The sequence below is a fragment of the Leucoraja erinacea genome, chromosome 4 (assembly GCF_028641065.1).
Source record: "Leucoraja erinacea ecotype New England chromosome 4, Leri_hhj_1, whole genome shotgun sequence".
Classification (NCBI taxonomy): domain Eukaryota; kingdom Metazoa; phylum Chordata; class Chondrichthyes; order Rajiformes; family Rajidae; genus Leucoraja; species Leucoraja erinaceus.
The window spans coordinates 47,631,142-47,654,383 of record NC_073380.1 but is presented as its reverse complement, the minus strand read 5'-3'; the positions used below and the strand labels follow the sequence as shown (position 1 = coordinate 47,654,383).

The window sequence follows — 23,242 nt, the reverse complement described above, 5'->3', positions numbered from 1 at the left end:
AGGAAACATTTCTTTAGATGGAGAGTGGTGAATCTGTGGAATTATTTGCCTCAGAAGGCCATGAAGGCCAAGTTGGTGGATATTTTTCAGGCAGATATAGATAGATTCTTGATTAGTACTGGTGTGAGAGGTTATGGGGAGGGCAGGAGAATGGGGTTAGGAGTTAGATCAGTCATGATTGAATAGCGGAGTAGACTTGATGGTCCGTATGGCCTAATTCTATTCCTATTCCTTATTATCTATTGACCTTATGGTAAATTAAGATGCAAAGATCTCCATCAGAACCACGGCTATCTCCTATCTCCCATAACCTCAGAAAGATCTCTCCTGACCCTTGGTATCTACCATTGTGCATCCATGACATTAAACATCTCCTCTTTCTTAATATTAACCTCCAGAATATCCGAGTACTACTTCCTGATCTTACTATCTTCCATGTTCTTCTCATTGAATACAAATATGAAGTATTCATTTAGTACCTTTCCTCCTTTACCTGGCAACACACATAAATTATCCCATCATTCCCTAGCTATCCTCTTGCTTTGATATGATTAGAGAATATATTTGGATTCTTTTTTTTAATCATACTTGCCAAGGATATTTCATGAATCCTTTTTGCATCGTAATTTTTAAAATATTTCCCTGCACACACTATATTTCTTGCAAGATTTCCTTGATCCCAGCTTCCTATTACCTTCCAAAATAATTCCCTTTTTTGTTTCCTGAACCTTTGCTTTTCACCCTTGCTAGAACATGCTGGCCCTGAATTCTTGCAAACACCTTTTAAAAATACTCCCACTTATCAGCTGTTGTTTTACCCGCAAGCATCTGTTCCTAATCTCCTTTTGCCAAGTTATCACATGCTATTGAACTCAGCCTTTACCCACTTCAAAAATTTTAATTTGAGAACCAATCTTATTCCTTTCTATAACTACAGGGCACAAATTAAGCTGCGGAGGAACTCAGCGGTCAGGCAACATCTGTGGAGGCAGAGGAAAGACCCTGCATCATCACAAGAACTATCTTGAAACTTAAAGAATTATGGTTACACTTCCAAAAGTTTACCCCCACCACCTGCCCAATTTAATTTCCTAAAATGAGCTTGAATATTGCTCTGTGTCTAATAAGGTTCTACATTTTGTCTGAACATTATTCTTAGATGCACATAACAAATTCCAACACATAACAATTTCCAGCACATCTGAGCCCTTTGTTACTTTAACCCAAGTGAAAGCACATCAAGTATATGTCATGCACAAGTACCGTGAAGCACAGGTACAACAATAAAAAAACTTGCTTGCAGTAGCATCACAGGCACATAGAACCAGCCAACATCCAAAAATATATTGCATTTACATTTCTCATAAATTATACAAGACAGTGAAAAGAAAAAGACTTTGCAAAAAAATGAGTTCAAAAAATACAGAATTAGAAAACAAAGTTTACAAAATGTACAGAGAAGATTTGCAGGGTGCAGAGAAAATTTACGAGGATGTGGCCAGGACTTGGGGGCCTGGGTTGTAGGGAGAGCTTAGCATGCTGGGATTTTATTCCTTGGAATGCAGGAGGTTTAGGGTGATCTTATAAAGGTGTATAAAATCATGAGGTGAATAGATAGGGTGCATGCAGAGTTTTTTTCCAGGCTAGGAGAATCAAGAACTAGAGGGCATATGTTTAAGGTGAGAAAAAAAAAGATATACTGGGGACCTGAGTGGTAACAACTTTCTGGAGGAACCGAAACGTCACCCATACCTTCTCTACAGAGATGCTGTCCCGCTGAGTTCCTCCAGATTTTCCTGCCAACTTCGGTTTAAACCAGCATCTGTACTTCTTTCCTTCACATAGAGGTTGGTGGGTATATGCTTTGTGCTGCCAGTGGAAACAGTTGAGACAGATATAACAACAACATTTAAATGACATTTGGACAGGTGCTTGTAGAGGAAAAGTATGGGCCAAACATGAACAAATGGGACTAGCTTAGTCGGAGCATCTTTGTTGGCATGGGCGAATTGGGTGAAGGCTGGTTTCTGCGCTGTATGACTTTGTCCATGGTGATGTAAACGTTTTCTATTACAGAGATAGGGCTAGGGTTGTACAGGTCTGTTCAATAACCTGATGATTGTAGGAAAATTGCTGAACCTGGTGGTGTGACTTCAGGCTTTTTTACCTGCTGCCTGATGATAGCAGCGGTATGGCCTTGATTCCTCCTTACTAATGGGTCTACAGTATAACCCTCTCTTATTTAAATTCTACCGTTATAGTTTGATTAGACGATCCCTTTTCTCAGTAAATTCTATCTTTTGTTTTCCCCTTTAACTATATGATATTGCAGATAAGTCCACAATTTGCTTTTAATCCTATCAATGATGATTTTAACAGTGGTCTCACCGACTCAATCAAGGGTCACTCCTCTGCATTCCTACCATGCCCCTTTCCCTGGTCCTTATTTATGGATAAATATAATTATGATGATTTGAGTATGACACTCGGAGAAGAGTACCTTAATTCAGTCTGATTTTGTGTTGTTTTAAGTAGTAAAGGCCGCTTGTAGTTTTACATTAAGCTTGCAATCCATGTTTGCAGTTAGTCATGTTTACAATTTCTAGCTATAATGGTATTCGTAAAAAAGATAGGCCAATATTATCTCAGATTGTGAAGCCCGAACTGCTGTCTGCTGGTGCCTCAATTTGAGGGGACTGAGGTGTGACAGTGCAAATGCGATAGTAGGCAGATATGCTGGTTGTCAGATTCAAGACATCTGGCTCTTTGTTTCCCTACATGACTTGCCATTGTGCCCAATGGCAGTTCTGTGACACAGAAATGAAGGTTTGGATATACTTATGTAGATCTCAGCTTTACATCAGGCAGGACTGGTGGTCCCAGACATTTGATCCTGTTGAAAAGTGCATGCATATTTTTTTATTCGTACAATACATCGTCAGTTTATAAGACAAAAGGTTTCTATAATCATGAAGTCATACAACATAAAAATCCGCTACTCAGCCTACCACATCCACACTGACTAATTAGTGGGAATGCTTAAAAATATCGTCTTCTAGTACTTATTCCGTCTTCCAACGTTAGCCCATGGTCTTATATCAAGACACTTCTTAAATACTATAGGCAACTCTGATTCTGCCACTCTCTTAGGCAATGCATTCCAGGTACTCCCCACTTTCTGGGTTGAATAGGAACTCCTTCAATTCCCTCTATAAATTTCTTGAACCTACCCAATATCAATGTCACTGATGTGAGTAGCAATGTTACAAAATTTTGAGATTTTAAAAGTCAAGCAATTTATCCCATCAGATAAAGCATAAAAAGAAGTTTAATTTGACACCTAATTCACTTTCATATCTCAAGTATTAAAAAAGTTATGGCCCGGAAATTAGCATCTTGTTCCCTATTGATTTTCTATGGACATAACAAAAAAGCTGTGATCGTGGACAGTCAAAAGCCCATAACTTTCTTAAAAATTAAGAGAACTGAATGAAATTTTCAGTTATCATAGATTGAAGCATTCTGAAACAAATATAAAACAATCTTACTTGGATGACCCTGAAAATTAAAGCATATAATTAGTTAGTTACCCAATTGTAGCTAATTCCAAACTTCAATTACTAGATCTAAACATCTATCCATTTCTTAAGAAAAGATTAACATTTTTAAATAACCTAAGTGTCCAAATAACATTCACAAAGAATTCACAATAAAACACGATTCTTAAATCTCATTTACATTAATTTATAGGCCAATGGAAGGAATTTAGTGTTCAATTGCTGTAAATTAATGGCCATTTAAATCAGCTTTCGAGTGGGATCCTGTGGAACGCGCTGGTTTACAACGTTCCCATTGCGATAGATTTGTACCCCAAATGCCCAGAAAAATACTGCGGGATTTAATGGGGCCCCAAATTAGCTACTCGCAACATAAAACTTTGTATAAAGGGATCTTAACAAGCGCTTTTTAATGTAAAAATAACCAACCTACCTTCTGTTGTCCCCTGTATGAAATCCAGCCCATGGTCGGCGGTCGCGGGATTGGAGGATAATTTTTAACCTACTATAATAATTAAATAAACCCATTAAATGTAAAAACAGCTCCAGCGAACAAACCTCCAAGCGATTTTTCATCAGCAACTAAGTAGGCTGAACAAGCTCGATTTGAACAGCCATGGGAAAATCGCGTTTTAAACCCGCCCCCCTCTCAACGGCGCCAAAATTGCACACACGGGCTTGGACAGATCTGCAGCGACGCTTAAGGTAGGTTTTGCAACATACCTAATATGAGGAACAATTTTCTGCACTCGACCACATCCATACCATTTTTTATGCAACTCAAAGTGTCCCCTTTTATTGACCTGATCTAGAGAAAACATTCCTTGCATCCCCAGTCTCTCCTCATAACTGAAATGCTCCATCCCAGACAACATCCATGTAAATCTCCTCTGCATCCTTTCCAGTCCTATCCCATTAGGAATGAGATTAGAAGAATTTTCTTTGCGAGTAATGAACCTGTGGAATTACTTGCACATGGAGGCCTGGATACTTAAAGCCCTGTCCCACTGTGCGAGTTCATCCAAGAGCTCTCCCGAGTTTAAAAAAAATCAAACTCGTGGTAAGCACGTAGAATGAACGTAGCGGGTACGTCGGAGCTTGGGACGTCTCAGCTCTAACGACAGGTACTCGGGAAACGCAACTCGTGAAGATTTTTCAACATGTTGAAAAATGTCCACGAGTAAAATATACTCCGGATGGAAAAATTTGATACTTTTTAACTCCTAGTTATACCGTAGTAGCTCGTGAGTTTACCATAGTAGCTCGTGAGTTTACCGTAGTAGGACCTGGTGTCCTATATCACTATTGTATGTTCATGATGGAAATAAGAATACTCAGTATATTCATTACCTTTGAATTGTAGTTTTATGTAATCCTCCCATATTTTCTGAGTTCCATTTCACAATATCTATCAGACATACAGAATGTTGCAAGGTAATATTTTGCCCAAATTCAGTTGTATCTTTCTCTCTCAATAAATATCACAAAATATGCCATTGATTCAGCCACATTATGACAAAATATAGAATGTAGGTTATTTGTAATTAGTCACCCCATCCCAGAAACAACAGTACCTAAAGAAGAACTAGTTTTACTATTTTACAAGCATTAACCATACATAGTCCGTTGATCCATATCCAGCCTAATGTTGTGATAATTGCATAAAAGGTCTAAGAAATTTGGTGTGAAATGATAATCCATCTCAGTACTCATTTTGGCAAGTCCCAAGCTTTTCCCTCAGCTGCTTTTCTTTTTTACTCAGCTGCTGTAACATTTCCTGCCTATCAAAATCTCTGTGTAGAATCTCTGTCCCTATCTTCAAATTCCCACTTTGAAATAAAATACAACTTTCGACTTAAAAAATTTCGCAGCAATTAGTCGATTCCCACACATTTTCAATCATCATTCGATTCAGTGTAATTTTCACACCTGGTTAATGCAGTTTTTTTTAAAGATACAGTACGTTACAATAAATTGTTTCAAGCATACCCAGTACTAAACGCACAAACATTAAGGTGGTTACTGATGTTGCAGATGGTTATAAATGAATATAATTTCAAAGTGAAATAGGAGATTTCCGTGGAAAGAATATTTAACCAGAATATAAGGTGAGGTCGCTGCAAAATGCTCACTTAAAACAATACGCCGTCAGCTCAGGATTGTTTCTTAGGTGTTTCAATCTAACCTTGTAGCTCGCTGTTAAACGATTCATAGCTATTAATTTTCATTCCTGGTCCATATCGAACTGGGTGTGGGTGGGGGGGGGGGGGGGGGGGGGGGGGGGTGGAGGGGGGTCAGCTAGGATAAAAGACCATATATTTGCATTTATATCACGACTTGGAACGACATCCATCATGTCACAATAACGCAGGTTGTTAATCGCACATCAGTTGAATCACTTGTGAAAGATCCCTCTTTTGTTTAAAGAATATGACAGGTTAAACTACATTTAACATGGTTTCAATGCACCTCAAATACAAGATATTCTCAATTTATATTTGCCGGATCCAACCTTTTTAAGGCGATTAGCATATTGATTATTATGTTGCTTTCAAATTTTCTCAGAAGCCTGAACAAATATTCTGCAAAAGCAAAGAAATGATCTTAGTCAATAACAAGAAATTGCATTTAAATAGCTTCTCCAACCAGTCAATCTTTCCACGTGGACAGGTAGGAGTTTTATAAAACAGTATTTGATAGGAAGGAAACGTTACAGCAGCTGAATAAAAGATCGGTCAAATGGTAGGTTCAATGAAGATCGGGTGAGGAGGATTGGGCGGGTGGGGGGAAAGTATCTATAGCTTGGGACTTGCCTAAATGAGTCCTGAGATGGATTATCATTCCACACCAAATTTCTTAGACAATACCTTTTATGCAATTATCACAACATTATGCTGGATATGGATCAACGGACTATGTATGGTACCTGCTTGTAAATTAGTAAAACAAATGTACCCGCTACATTCATTCTACGTGCTTACCACGAGTTTGATTTTTTTTTTTAAACTCGCGAGCTCTTGAGTGTACTCACACAGTGGGACAGGGCTTTGAGTTCTTAAACCTGTGAATATAGTAGAAATGGCAAAAAAAGGGTATGAGGTGAGAACAAGAAAATGTTGAGAAGGATGAGGAGCCATGAATATTTTAAGTGGTAGAGCAGGCTCAAAAGGCTGACAAACCACTGTTTCCATTTTCTTTTTCTGGTTAATTGAAGTGTTTTTAATTATTTTACTGTTTCAATTTGTTATAATTAACTTTTTTATTTTAATCACTTGGCTTTTTTTTTAAATGGTCTCAGCAGCAGGCATGGTTTAGAATAACCTGCCCATTGTGTTCATGACTATCTTGAGTGGAAGTGTGAAAAAGATCAGATGATTAATTAAAATTGAAAATTAGGCTACAATATTTAAATAGCAACTGGTTTAATGAATTTTGCAATCTATTTTGATTTTCACCTATATATAAAATCTGATTTTGTCCATCTATTTGAAACATTTTGTCCATCTATTTGAAATTGTTTGTCGCTGAACAACCTTTTGATTAGGATAATGCCTTTAGATGAGTATTCTTTTTTCAGCAGACCAGTATTAAACTGAATTAGTGTAATTTCTGTTCAAGAATCCTTTAAATTACTCAGTGAGCATTCAATTTACTGAGCTTTTACAAGGAGGTTGTGGCTCAAAATCATTTTGTCTTGAATAAGAAAGCAATTTGAATCAAATTAAAATCTAATTTACAATTTGTATTTCAAGTAGATTATCTAAAATTGTATTCAATTTAAAATAATTTTGTATTAGCTTTATTAAGATACTAGACTAAGTGGGACCCAGCATCACACGGGAGGGCTGGTCCCCCAACCCAATATTCCACCCCTCCACAATTTCAATATTGGTGGGCAGTGGGGGGGGGGGGCTTTCTGGAGCACTAGTATGGATGTTGTGGGCTGAAGTGACTGATTTCCAGGGGGCTAGTATGGACTGTGGGCTAAATGGATTCTTGGGCTGGCGGCTCAGTCACTCAAGCCTGTTGTGCTGGAAGCTCACTCACTCACGGCTGGTGGGCTGGCAGTTGACTCATTGCTATTCCTTGAAATTCCATTCCAAGCAGGGTGCAAGGCCACCAAATTCAAGTGCAGTTTCTTACCACTTCAAGCAGGCTTCAAGGCCACCAAATTCAAGTGTAGTTTCATACCATTTCAAGCAGGGTGCAAAGCCACTAAAGACAGATAGTCATAACCTCTCCCTCCTCCATCTTGCAGAGTCTGAGCCATGCTTTTATAGTCCCTCCCACCAGAAGGGGCATGGCCTTCATGGCATGATTAACAGGAGAGAGAATCTCAACATTATTTAAACACTAATAACTTACTTTTCATCAATGATGAGCGGAGGGGGACTGAGTAAGATGGCCAAAAAAATCACAGCCGTACATGGTAGCGTTTTTTTCCAAAATCAATATAAAGCGCAAACAGGAAGTGGTCAAGATTAGACTTTTAATTATATAGAAGGCAAGGCAACTTTAATTAGGCAAGGCAACTTTAATTAGGCAACACAACTTCAGCATTTCCAAACCAAAGGCAACATAGCTTTAGCATTTCCAAATCAAAGGCAACACAGCTTTAGGATTTCCAAACCAAAGGCAACACGGCTTTAGGATTTCAAAACCAAAGGCAACACAGCTTTAACATTTCCCAACCAAAGGCAACACAGCTTTAGCACTCCCAAACAAAAGGCAACACAGCTTTAGCATTTCCAAACAAAAGGCAACAGAGCTTTAGGATTTCCAAACTATATTTTCAAACCACATTAAGGGCACTGACAGGTCAGTCAAACCACTCACAGTTTGGTAGACATGTGTTCAGTGTTATTCACAGCCCAGACTGAGAGACGTAACCCTCTCGCTCCCCCATCTTGCAGAGACTGACTGAAGCACTCAACACTAATCCACGTATTATAATCCCTCCGGAAAGGGCATGGCCTTCAGGAGAGAGAATCTCACCATTTTTTAAACACTAATAACTCTTTTATTTTTCATCGATGGGAAAAATCCTCTTGTCCTGCGCAGCGGAGGGGGGACTCTGAGTAAGATGGCCAATAATCACAGCCGTAAGTGGCAGCGTTTTTTCTAAAATCAATATACAGAACAACAATAAGTGGTCAAGATCAGATTTTTAGTAATATAGATATGTCCTAAAAATGGCCTCTTTAAAGTATAAAATTATGACCAGTAGCCACCTCAGATGTTAAATGAAAATGGAAATTGATGAAATTATAAAAGCAAAAGAACATAAATAATAGAATTTGTAGTTGGCAGTCACTTCTCCTATCATTCACTAAGTTTGTGGTTGAACCTTTATCTTGTCCTCTACTGCCATTTTTCTCCATTTGGGCAACACAGTAGCGCATAGGTAAAGCTGCTACCTCACAGCACCAGAGACTCCTGTTCGATCCTGACTACGCGTGTTGTCCTTGAGGAGTTTCTATGTTCTCCTTGTCACCATGTGGGTTTTCACCAGGTGCTCGGTTTCCTCCCACATTTCAAAGACGCGCAGGTTTGTAGGTTAATTGGCTTCCTTAAACTAGTGTGCAGGTGATCAATGGTTGGCATGAACTCGGTGGGCTGAAGGGCCTGTTTCCACGCTATAGCTTGAAACTAAACATTTCCTCTTGCACTCAGTTTAGTTTAATTAATTGTCATGTGAACGAAGATGCAGCGAAACGATTGATCTGCATGCTCTCCAGTCAAATTGTACAGTACGCAAGTAGAATAGATCCTCTTCTGGAACAGCAAGTAGAGAGTTGCCTTGTTATAGTGCTGTCTTACGACTTCCAAGTCTCTGAAAGGTCCAGTGTTGATTGGGGCATGTATTCCATTACTCTTCCTGAATTCGATGTCTAGTTGCTTCACCTTGCAGAAATTGTTGTTACTGTGTTACTTAAGTTCTCTATCTCCTTCCTGTACTTTGAGGTAAGGGACGTTGTGCATGCCTGTGACACAGAATGCTCCACTTCACAAAAAGGCAGGCTTAGCTTGGGTCCATGTGAATACCTACATTTACCTAATTGATCTGAAAAAATTACGTGGAGGTGGGAGAGTTGTTGATAATATTCGGACAAGGTCAGTCAGGCAGATGAGTTTTCAGGCAGAGTGAATCTGGCTGGACTGTTCTGGGACAAAGTAGATGGCTGTCAAATCCTGTTAATAGAATATTTGCAGCATCTGGAGGGGTTTTTTAATATCCGCATTGAAATGTTCTCCATGTTTATACTACATACAATACACACAATACAATTTATTTGTCATTTGGACCCCGTTGAGGTCCAAACGAACTGTCGTTTCTGCAGCCATACATTACAAAACGAAAAAGACCCAAGACACAACACAATTTACACAAACATCCATCACATCGCTGTGATGGAAGGCAAAAAAACGTATCTCTCCACTGCACTCCCCCCCGATGTCAGAGTCAAAGTCAAAGCCCCCGGCGGGCGATGGCAATTGTCCCGCGGCCATTAAAGCCACGCCGGGTGATGCAAGGTCGCGCACCGGGTCTTGTTGTTGGAGCCCCCGCCGTGCGCTCGCAAAGTCCCGCGGCAATTCCAAGCCGCGCGGGGCGGTGATGTAAGGCCTAGCTCCAGATGCTCTTCAACCCCGCAACTCGGGCGGGAGAAGTCGCCATTGCGGAAGCCCCGAAAAGCGATCTCCCACCAGGGACCCGGGGGCTCCCGGTGTTGCCGTCCGCCAGACCCGCAGTTGCAGCCTCCGAATCTCCGGGGGTCGGGTCGCAGCTGCGCTCCACCACAGCTCCACCCGCTCCGGACTCGGCCAGCTCTACGATGGTGAGTAGGCCGCAGCTCCGCGACTGGAGCCCCAGGTCGTTCCTGTTGGAGGCCGCTCCACGTTGCCCAGCCCCAACGACAACGGAGACCCGACAAGAAAAGGTCGGGTCTCCCGTGCAGGGGAAAGATTTTAAAGTCCCCCCCCCCCACCCCCCCCCCCCCCCCACACACATACCACGACAAAAAAAATAAATAAAAACTACATAAAAACAATACTACTGCATTATTGTAAGAGCTGCTTTGATTTTATTTTGCAGAATGGCCATACAAGTCAACAAATTCAAATTTGAAACTCTTCCAGCATCCAGCAAAGTAGGTGAAATGTGTGCAGAAAACCAAAGACAGATTGAAGAGGAAAGGAACCATGCTCAGGCTACAGAGATCAATAGCAAATTGAACATCAAGTGGAAGATCATATCCTTTCATGGTGCTGACATATAACTTGAAGAAAAGAGGAGAATGAATGAGAGAATGCAGATTGTTAAATATAAAGCCAAAAGTCAATATAGAGCCAGTAGAGTCGGTGCTGTCTCGAAGGGCTGAATGGCCTACTCCTGCACCTATTTTCTATGTTAACTGGTGGGTGAACACAGTGGGTTACCCAGCATTGGTAGAAATAAATTATCTGCTACAAAGTTTAATTATGAACGCATCATTGTTGAGGCTTATTCTTTCTTATTGTATCAATTCTGCCTTCCAAAATAATATTACTCTACTCCTAATTAGCCACACAAAGATATGTGTACAAATTAGCAGGAATAGACCACCTGCCTCCTTGATCTTGCTCCACCTTCAACAGGTTCATGCTAATCTGATTGTAATTTCAGCTCTGCATTCCTCTTACCCCTTGCAACCTTTCACTCATGCTTTCTGTGTTAAAGGCTGAACTGTAGTCAGTGAATAGCATCCTATCATAGGTGTTCTTATTGACAAGGTGATTCATAGTAGTAGCACAAGAGAGATGGCCTTTAAAAGATAGAACTCTTTAAAAAATGCAAATTGCAAGGTATTTAGATTGTCTAAATGGAAAAAATGTGTGGCTTTACCATCCTTTCAAAGCATTTATAGTGCATAGTACTCAATATTTAAGGTAGAGGGCAGCAGTCATTTGGGCAGGTCACTTTACATTTCTTGTGGACTGGAATGATAGAAGTTTCCTTGAAGCAGATGGGGATAGTGGACTGTGAAAGTGAGAGGTTGAAGATGTCTATGAAGACTATGGCCAGTTGATTGTGCGATTCAGAACCCAACCAAGGACCCCATCCCAGCTGGCTGGTTTCTCAGAGTTTACCCTTGTGAAAGCAGATCTGACTTCTTCCTTTGGAATGTATGAAACACATATTTTATCCAAGAAAACAAAAAAATGTTTTTCAATTTATGCCACATTGTGTTTTATGCTACTCACCTGGAACAGTGAGCAACAATATTTAATTTGTCAGCACAGGGCAAATTTAGGTCTGATGTCGGGTTACTATTCTTCATACCGAAAGTGATAAATGTAAGGGTAGGAAGAAGGGTTTTGGCCCAGAACGTTGCCTATTTCCTTCGTTCCATAGATGCTGCCGCACCCTCTGAGTTTCACCAGCACTTTCATCTACCTGTAATAAATGTAATATGTGTAATCCAAGAAAGTGTAATGGAGGTGAAAGAGGTTAAATCTCCCTTTCTTTAATACTTTTCACTATCTGCCCTATACAAGCTGACAGGTTCAAAACACTTAATCTCTTTACTTTTCTCTTCAAGCACTTGTCCTTGTTCCATCTCTCAGCTTTTTAAAATCCCCATTCTATATTGTCATCTTGCATTCTTCCTTAACTTCTGCCAAGACAGCCTTCACAGTACAGTTCACACATGACTCACTTTATTCCAGTGGTCACAGGCCACGTGTAATCCCCACACTAGCTTTCCTTTTCATATTTATATACACTGACTAGACTCTACTGCCATCACAGATAAAGCTTTCTCTAGTGTTTTCCGTGCATCACTCGCCTTTCATGTCGACTTGCTTCTTCGACATTTGCTTCCTTCTGTGTCTGACGTTGTAAAGATTTTAACCCCTCCCCCATTTACACTTGCACTATCTGTCTGTCGCTTGTCTGGGCGTTAGCCTTTTAATCATCAGATACCTCCATAGCTGGTATGCTGCTTAATTATTTCCTTACTTCTATTTACGAAACATTTGCTAGCAAATCATTTCCTTTCTTTCCCTGGTTATTTTAACTTGCATTGCCTTTTTTCAAGTGTAGGTGATACACATTTACATTTGTTTAGTTTAGTTCAGAGCTACAGCGCGGAAACAGGCCCTTCGGCCCACTGGGTCTGTGCCGACCAGCGAACCCACACACATTAACACTGTACTACACCCACAAGGGACAATTTTTACATTTACTAAGTCAATTATCCTACAAACTTGTACGTCTTTGGAATGTGGGAAGAAACCAAAGATCTCGGAGAATGCCCACGCAGGTCACAGGGAGAATGTACAAACTCCGCACAGACTGAATAACTGATTTTAGCTACTCATCTAATTTAGCTGGATTAATGCAACGCAGTATCAAAAGCTCACGTTTTCCTGCAAAAGCATCTACAACTCCAGATTTACCAGTGGACACAAAACATATTTGCAGAAGATGACTACCAAAGCTTAGTCACTCACGTTAACTATAAGGAGAAGAATAAAGTGTCTTTGACCTATTGAATCCTGAAAGATGAACAAATGAGGGAATCCTTTTCTACCTACATTAAACACTCATGCTACATGCCTTGATTGGTTTCAACTCCTTGTCAAAAAAAATCTACTGGCATGGGACCTGCATTTGCTGTCTCCCCTGCAAAATGACAAATCTGCAAGTTTGCAAAATCCTTCAAATTTTCAAACCCATTAAGTTAAAATGTTCAATCCAGATAAGCTGAAGGAATCAGCACCTTCAGAAACCTGCCCCAAGTTCTTGCTGTGACATCCTTAGTTTATCCAAGATGATCATGAAATTCAGGAGCACCTGCTGCTGATTCTGATTTAATCATGTGCATAACCTTTTTCTCAATCATGTGCATAACCTTCTTCACAATATAATATCTCTGCCCATTGTTACATACAAAGCACTCCCAGATGCAATCATTTGGGAACTACGTTTTATGTTGTCAGCTCTGTAAAGAATGTTGGCATTATTGATGTTGCAAGGTTTTAACAAAGGCAGATGTCCACCAAATGCTCACAGGTATCACATATTGATTGCATCAGTGGGATACTAATGTTTGCTGTGATTTCTTAGTCATGGTGTAAAACAGGCTTGGAAACAGGCTTCTGGGCCTATCGTGCCAACCAAAATACCTATTTGCACGAATCCTATTTGCCTGTCTTAGGCCGTTTTAGCTCTAAAACCTATCCTATCCATGTACCTGTTCAAATGTCTTTCAAATGCCGTTATAGTGCCTGTCTCAACCACTTTCTCTGGTAGCCTGTTCCATATACCCATCACCCTCTGTGCGAAGAAGTTACCCCTTGGGTCCCTTTTTAAATTTCCACATCTTACCTTAAACCTGGGCCCTCTAGTTTTCCCTGTGGAAAATGAGTATGTGCATTCACCTCATCCATGCCCTTTGTTAGTTTGTACACCTCTAAAACATCACTATTCAGTCTCCGAGGCTCCAAGGATTAAAGTCCTGGCCTGCCTAACCTTTTCCCATCACTCCGACTGTCACGTCCTGCGAACCTTGTTGTAAATCATCTTTGTACAAGGCATAGTTAGTATGTTTGTAGAAGACATTAAAATAGACGATGTGGACAGTGAGGAAATTTATCAAGACTTACAGAGAGATCTTGATCAGCTTGGTAACTGAACCATGGGATATCAAATTAAATTTAGTTTGGTTAAGTGTGAGATATTTGTAGTTTGGGAAGTCAGACAGGGTAGAACATTCACAGTGAATGGTAAAGTCCTGGGGAGAGTTGGAGAATGGAGAATCTCAAAGTACATGTACTGTACATAGCTCTTTGAAAGTGGTCATTCATAAAAATGCATTGTGTCATGTGAAGTCCCAAATTCCAAATGCAAGTGTACGCATCAAAATGACCGTTACAACAAAAATCCAATCTGTGGATCTATCCTACATAGCAATTAAACTTTGATTAGCTTTCTCTTTCAGAAGCCATCCTTTTGCATATTCTTTTCATGCAGCTGTGCAAAGGCATGTATTTATTTAACATGAACTATAATATTACAAGTTAATTACTGAAAACCCTTTGTCTGTTGGGAATGTGCAGACCGGACAAGTCAGTGATGATTTCTTGCCATTGATATCATTTTAAAGTTCCAGATTTAAATTAGCTTCCCCTATTTATATTGTCCATAGATATCGAGGCATTGTTGTTAAGGGTGAGGTTTGGAAACAAAGGAATAATTTTGATAGCCGCCACACAAGACAGGAATTTATATTCCAGCAATTAAATAAATATCTGAAATTAAAATTCTGATATCAATAATGTTACTCAATTGCCATAAAAGTCATATGGTTCATTAGTGCCCTTCAGAAAAAAATGTCTGGTGTTTTTAGTTGATCAGCCCTATGGATGATGCCAGACTGAATGAACAATTAGAAAAAACATATTAAGCAGTATGATGGAATTTCCCATTCTTACATCACACCCCAATGAGGAAACAAAACTGAGTCATCATTGCAATATTAATGAATACAAAGCAACATTTATACAAAGCTTTGTAATAGTTAGGTCTAAAATGTATTAGCTAAGAAACTCATTGATTACTATCAGTGTAGCTCCTCTTGTTTGAAAAGATTTGAGTATTTTTCAGGCGAAAGCATTTTGCATCAGTAATGGGCCTGTCCCACTTAGGCGACTTTTTAGGCGAGGGCAGGAGACTCTGCGCTCGCCACATGTTTGCTGGTGGCCTCTGGTGAGTCTGATTCATGGTTGCGAGGAGTTCCCGCATTCTGGGAACTGGTCGCGGCCTCAGTATAGTCGCCGCAAATTTTTCAAATGTTGAAAAATTTCCTGCGACCAAAAATTGGTTGCCATGGAGAAAATCGATAATCCTGTGGTCGTAGGTGCTGTTGTAGTGCGGTCGCCAGGTAGTTATAGGTAGTTGACGTAGTGGTAGGATGTTTTAGTTAATCGTCTTTGCTGACCTGTCATTTTCATTGGCTCATTGGGGAAAAAAAACGTAAGCAGGAGTTTTTAGAACCAAGGATAATCGACCGATAATGTTAAATGTCCGCCAACATGTATAAATGTATGACTGACGGGAAAACATGATGACTAACTGCATTTTTATATTATCAGGATAATAAAAAGATACAGAATACTATGTAATCCACATATTTTGTTTAAGGAAGAACTGCAGATGCTGGAAAAATCGAAGGTAGACAAAAAAGCTGGAGAAACTCAGTGGGTGAGGCAGCATCTAGGAGTGAAGGAATAGGCGACGTTTTGGGTCAAGACCCTTCTTTAGACTGATAAAGATAGGTGATTTTAAATAGAATGACAATGAGGACAATAATTATGTTATTGATGACAAAATACTTTTTGCCATGTCTGCAGTAAGTTATTTTGGAGTAGTCTTTCCTTGAGTAATCTTTTGCATTAAAACATGTATGAATCAGAGATAGTACCTCCTAGTTCATTTATCATTAAAAATAATTTTAAGCGCACACATATATCAATGAAATATAAAAAAGAAAGAGTATGGGATGTAAAACACAGAATGTTCGAAACAACTTAATTCTAAAATATTACTTTTTTTTTAACAATTCATTGATTAAAAAGTATATTTCATTCACCTTCATCCATTTCCTTGTATAATGAAACAGGGTGACTAAACCTTCTCCTTTGCCTCTGTTGTCCACTAAGTGTTTTGTTTAACATTCAAAGTCTACTGCTCATTGTTCAATGGTTCAAATCTGGGTTCAATTACAGTGATTTGCTGATATTAATAGAAACATATTTTGCAATTAATTTATTTTTTGGAGTAGCCATATATTTAAAGAATTGGTTATGACTAGAAATATCAGCATTATAGCATCAAGTCTGCGCGTTGAACCTACAAGTTCTTCTCTAGCAAATTTACAACATACATTTCAAGGTAGCTGCAAGATTTGAAAAGCTTGATTTCCTTAATCTTTTCTACCCATCTCTTAAACGTGAAGGAGAAGCAAGTGTGGAAGGTGTTCTCAATCAACTAGTGCGGGAACACTTACAGCTAGCTCCTTTACAGTGGGGTGAGTACCAATATGTTGCCTGTCATGTTCATACATGATATGGCTCAAATCGATGAAGAGTTGAGATATTGCAAAATAATTGCCAAAAATCATTCAAACATTAAATAGTATTATTGGTTTCGTATTTTTACTTGTGTTAATATATTTCCAATATATTTGATTGTTTTCATTTGCTCGATATTTATGTTTCTTTTGATAAGAAAATATAGGTAAGCATATTGTCACGTTGCTAATTATAGCTTGACACGTTGCATCCCAGACAAATATTTTGAATTCATTGTTTTTCCAATAAAATTATGATAAAATAATTTGATTTTTAAATGTGATGTACCAAATAATCATCTGTTGAATTTGAATTAGAATTCGTCTTTTTTTCATAATTTTGTATAATAAATATAATTTTATATATTGTTTAAGACAATTACAGAATAAAGAAAAAGCATAGATATAGTGGATGTGGAAAGGATCAAAAGTCAAAGTCAATTTTATTCGTGGTGCAGTGAAATGAAGGTGCAGTGAAATGAATTTGCCAGCAGCGATACACCCAAAAATGAACACACAATACATAATAGAATTCAACACAACATCCACCACAGCATTCTTCACTGTGGTGGAAGGCAACAAAGTTCAGTCGTCCTCCTCCTTTGTTCATCCGTGGTCGGGGCCACGAACCCTCTGTAGTCGCCACTACGGATGGACCAATGTACAGGCCCTCTCGTCGGGATGATCCAAACTCCGACGTTGGAACGGTCAAACACACTCCGTGGCTTGGAGTGCCCCAATTGGCCACTTTCCTACCGGAACCGCGGATTTGGGATGGAACCTCTCGCCGGCGATCCACGGCAAGGGACCCCTGACTCCTGATGGTAAGTCCACGCCACACCTGCGGCTAGAAGCTCCACAGACCACAGCCAAAGTCACCAGGCCAGGGATCGAAGCACTCCTTTCTGGCGACCCCCAGCAAGGGTTCGCCCGCACCGCGATGGATAAATTCCACGCTGTGCCCGCTGCTGAAGCTCGGGGCCCGACTCCGAGAAAGGCCGCTCCAATCCAAGCTGTTAGGCCGCGAGGGAGGTGACATGGAAAAAGTCGCCTCTCCGTCGAAGAGGCGACCAAAAGCGGTTTCCCCCTTCCCCCCACCCCACCAATACCCTACACAAGACACATCAAGAGACACCTAAACTAACATTAGACACACCGAATAAAAAGTTGAAATAATGAACATGCTACTATCAAGGCAGTCGACTCGCAGCGCCCCCACCGTACTACATGTTTCCGCTGGTGGGAAAGTCTAGGACCAGAAATCATAGCCTCAGAATTAAAAGGTGCCCCTTTAGGAAGGAGATGAGGGGGAACTTCTTTAGTCTGCTTTAGTAGTTAATCTGTGGAACTCATTGCCAGAGGGCTGTGGAGGTCGTCAGTGAATATTTTTATGGCAGTGATAGACAAAGTCTTGATTAGAACGGGTGTCAAGGGTTATGGTGCGAAGGCAGGAAAATGATATTTAGAGGCAGAGATCAGCCATGATTGAATAGCAGAGTGGACTCAATGGGCCAATTGGCCTAATACTTGTGTACTAGTTGTGAAATTGTGTGAACTTAAATTAGTGATAATGAAATTAATGATTCCTTCAAAAGAATGTGAGATGTTGATGTTGACAGTTATATGAGGTGTTGCGTGGTAGCCGATAAAGTGTTTGTGAATATTTTCAAATTAGAATTTGATGCACTTTTGTTAGGAGAAGAAGGAGAAGTATAATTTAAGCTTTGAGAATAACAAGCTAATCGGACTGAGTGACTGAGCATGCAGGGAGAATTGAGAAACAGAGTCATCAGCATAATCTGTTAATTAGCTGGATTAATTCTGACGATATATCTGCCGTGTTAATACAGTGTTCTTAAATGTTGAAAACCTTTTGCTGAACATGTAAATAGTACATGAAAGATTAGTTATAGAAAGGAAAACATAGATGTCTGATGGAGTAAGAAATAAATTACTTGAGTTTAATAAGACCCCAAATTTCACTGTACCAATTGGTGCATGTGACAATAAATGTCTCTTGAATTTCTTGAATCCTGAATCTCTTGAATCTTGAATCTTGTATTTACGAATGACATTTATATTTAATTTTACAAATCATGTTGCAACAAAGATTATCAATGTAGTTAATTTGTTTGTTGTTTATGTTGTTTCGTGGGATTGAAAAAAAATTAAAAATCTAATTCGACATTCAGACCAAGAAAAGGCAATTTAGGTGTTGCAGCTCTATATTTTGAGTGTCTTTTCAGTCTATACTGAAACAATTTTAAGAAACCATGGCTAGTCTCACTGTATAATAATACATTTAATAATGTAACATGCTTAATCAATTGTATCTTACTGGATATATTTGAGCGCTGTTCTGTTGCAGGCTACACTGGATCTATCTGTATTTCACAGATTTCTAACTTCTAACAAGAAAGAGCATTCACTGTGTGAACGCTTGATAGCACCAATTAAGGGAAAGTCAGCTAAGAAAAGCTAATGAAGTATAAAATATTGTTTAAAACTGTCCCAATTTGTAAACACGTCACAAAACATATACAACATTTGTTAAATGCCTTTTTTATTTTTATAACAAATCACTTGGCACTTGCATTCATATATTCATCTTTGTCAAAGCATGCAATTAGAAAAGCATTAAAGTTATGATGTTGAATGGGCAGCCCAGTGGTCCAGCAAGTAGAGATTCTGCCTCAGTGCTCCAGTGATTTCAATACAACTCTGACTGTAGTGCTATCTATGTGGTGTTTGCACATTCTCCTTTGATAGTGTGGGTTTCCCATTGATGCTCTAGTTTCCTCCCACATCCCAAAGATGTGCCATGAAAGATTTATATAAATGGGTGCGTGATAATTGACATGGACTCTATGGGCTGAAGATCTAACTACTGTTTCTTTGCTGTGTTGCTCTATGACACTATTAAACTGACTAATTATTTGCAGTGGTTAGATCTTTGATTGTAAACTGCAATCCATAAGTTATCGGAGCAGAATTAGGCCATTCAGCCCATCAAGTCTACTCAGCCATTCAATCATGGCTGATCTATCTTTCCCTCTCAACCCCTCTCAATCTTTTTCTCGCAATTAACTCTGTTCAGTCATTTAAATTGTAAAGAAGCCAGTCACAGCATTTATTATACATCGATTGATGCATCTGAATAATGAATAGAGCAATGGAAAGAGTGACAGTTGTGCAGCACTCACAATTCTAGAAACCAGTTTTGACCAAGTTGATTCTCCAAGTTCGTCAGTTTATTTTGAAGTTTTCAATTGATGAAATCACAGCTGAGGGATAGATTTAGAATAAAATAATTATTTGTTGTGAAGAACTATTTTCAGTTGTGTTAAAAATGTTCTGTGAGATATTTGAGTAGGAACCTACTTAATGAGGTCCCCACTCATAAATATTTCAGAACATTTTAACACAGGAAAATGCTGCCTGCTCACGTTATTTCTTGAAAAATGGTGTCTAGCGATATGCTGAGATTTGTACAGAATTTAGATTAAACTTTGTTGGAAAGGTATTACAATTTAATTGTATTTTGTGTCTTTGTCAGTTGCGCCTAATATGCCATATATTTGTTGCAAATAGAGTGAACTTTATGTGTGTGTGCGTGCATGCGTGCAATATTGTGGCGGCCTGAGCCGTTTTGGTATTGAACCGTCATTGGTCAGGCTTGAACTCTCGCGTGGACTGGGTGTGATATGGGCCGACCAATCACACGGTCAGGGGGGGTGGGTCGTTAGGCGGTTGGAATTCAAAGGCGGCAGTTGTAATTCGAAGGATTGGCAGTTGGAGTGGAGCTCGGGTGCTCACGAACGACGGCTCAGTAGTAGTAAAATAATAATGATGCGCGCATGAGCGACGGGGCAGTTTCGGTTAATTATAAAACAGGGTGTTTACACCATGCATGGACCTCTACAATATTCTATTTTTCTGTTATATTTTTGAGACCATCTATTTAGTGTTAATGGCCTGTCCCACTTACGTGACCTTGGCTCGCAAAGTACGCGACCTCGTGGCCGCTTGAGGCGTACGGGCACTGTATGGCCGCGTGGGACCGGTCCCACTTAGAAGCGAGGAGTTGTGCGCGGCTGGTCCCGACATCACGCAGGGCTCCAAGATTCTTGCAGTGGCCGAAATCTTCACGCTCCAACGGCCTGTCCGCACGCAGGCGCATTGCGGTCGTACGAAGCGTCTTGACATCGTACGCAGCGTCTTGATGTAGTACACAGCATCTTGACGGCGTACGCAGCGTTTTGACGGCGTACGTCTAGTGTGTGGCGTTGCGTGATGACGTCACCGTGCGACGCCCAAATTCAGTCGGCCCGCCTCCTGCCCAGCTGATTGGTAAGCATGACGTAAATGACGTCATGTGCGAACTTAACTCATACTTAGCGCGTACTTAGCGCAAACTTAGCGCAAACTTCGCGTGAACTCCGCTTCCGGTAGGTCGCGTCAAATGCACGCAATCGCATGCAAGTGGGACAGGCCCTTAAGGAACCAATACGGTGCAACACCACAATTCCTGTCATAGATATGGAAATTTCTAGCACTTGCATCAAAAGTAATCTTTTCAGTTTATAATCTCTTGGTATAGAGTTAAACAACATGGAAACAGGCCCTTCAACCCCAGTATTCCATGTTGACCAAAATGTCTTCCTGAGCTAGTTTTCAAATGGCCTAAATCACTCTGTAGACTTTGGAAATCCTCTTCATTATCCACAACACCCCCTATCTTGGTATCATCGGGGGTGTTGTGGATAATGAAAGGGGTTTCCAAAGTCTACAGAGTGATTTAGGCCATTGACTCGGAGCGGGGCCTAACATCGCCCGGAGCGGCTTAAACGGCCGCGGGACTTACCATCTACCGCCGGGGGCTTTAACATCATGAGCCCCAGTTGCCTCGACGCTGCAGTTGGACTGCTGGACCATGGGAGAAGAGCAAAGGGAAGAGATAAGACTTTTGCCTTCCATCACAGTGAGGAGGTGTTGGAGATTCACTGTAATGGATGTTTGTGTAAATTATGTTAAGTGTGTGTCTTGGTTTTTTTTGTAATGTCATGTCTGTAGGAATGAAATTTCATTCAAACCCTGTCTGTTTGAATGACAATAAAAGGCATTCTATTCTATTATATACCTGTCAATATGTATTTTAAATGTTGCAGGTTTAATCACTCCCCCCCCCCCCCCCCCCACCCCTCTGAAACTTACTCTGCACCTCATTTGATATACCCGCAACCTGCTGTGTGAATATCTTGCAGCTCGGGTCCTTTTTAAATTTTCCCTCCACTCAGCTCTTGTTTTAGACTCTGTGAATAAGATATTTTAAGACATCTGACAAATGTTGTCTGTCCGTTACCCTCCACAGATGCTGCCTGACAGCTAAGTTCTTGTTGAATTGATAAGGCTCACACAAAGTGAATTGAATCCAAAGTCTTTATTAGCAATTCAAGATAGGTTACTTCATGTCAGCATACAGCACTAGACTAAGAGAGAGAGGGAAATAGCTTTCTATTAAGCCTGTGGGTGGAGCCACAGTATGAGTGACACTAATCTACAGTTCTCCAACAGATGATCGTTCTCACAGTGTTTGTTTTTAGTGTTTGGTGAAAGGAACTCATTCTGCAACTCTCTGCCACAAGAGTGATGTTACTGGTTCTCTTAAGGAACTGTTGCTGCACATGTGCTCACTTCTGTGGATTACCTTGCTCTAATATGCAAATATAAAACGTTTAAATGCTTTATGTTCCAGTTGAATATCTATCCAAAATGAAAGTTTAAAACCATTGCTTCACTATGCAGTTTTTTCATACTTTAATTCTGATGTGACAATAAAGCTGATAAAATTAAATTGGTGTTTCACTGGAAACCTTCATGATATATTCAAAGATTCATTAACTTCGTGAAACTACTTAGAGAGTACTTGAAAATGATTGATCACATTCTAGTTTCACTCCATGGATGTTATTCTTTAATTGAAATATGGTTAATATTTAAACCTAGAAGCATTTTTATGAGAAATAATATTTTGTGTTTTTTTCTCAACTGCTTTCCAATGGCTCCCCACACTGTCATGTGCAGAAATGGTAGTGGCTGTTTAGTGTCTTGGTCCTTTGCAAATTTTATTTTTGATTTTTTTGAACATTACTTAAATTATTTCCTTTATTATATTTTAATAATATTGAAATATGTTTGCCAGGTATAAGCATTCAGAAACATAAATTTAATACAGGTAAATTCCAGCTCAGTTTGCAAGTTTTGGCAGCATTGCTCCTTCAGCTCTGCCACTATATATGACTTTATTGCAGGAGTTGGCAATACTTGGATCCACTGAGGTGTGGTCTCTGCATCAAGGATAGGATACTTCTAGCTAGCTGGTCTAAGTCAAAATATCTGGCACTAGGTACTTTATTTGTATGAGCTTGATCAATACGTAAGGAACTAAGTCATCAGTCTGAAGAAGGGTCTCGACACGAAACATCTCTCCAGAGATGCTGCCTGTCCTGCTGAGTTACTCCAGCATTTTGTGTCTACCCAGGATCTAAGTCAACTTCAATTAAAAATAAATGT

General features: G+C 39.8%; 1 protein-coding gene across 6 annotated transcripts in view; it reads left to right on the top strand.

Moving 5' to 3' along the window:
- trappc9 (trafficking protein particle complex subunit 9) overlaps positions 1–23,242 on the top strand; it is a 504,918-nt gene that overhangs the window by 242,145 nt on the left and 239,531 nt on the right. For all 6 annotated transcript variants that reach the window (XM_055634173.1, XM_055634169.1, XM_055634171.1 and 3 more), the window contains 2 exons: positions 10,651–10,807; positions 16,537–16,627. In XM_055634173.1, the coding sequence (XP_055490148.1) occupies positions 10,651–10,807; positions 16,537–16,627 (248 nt within the window). The remainder of the gene's footprint in view (positions 1–10,650; positions 10,808–16,536; positions 16,628–23,242) is intronic.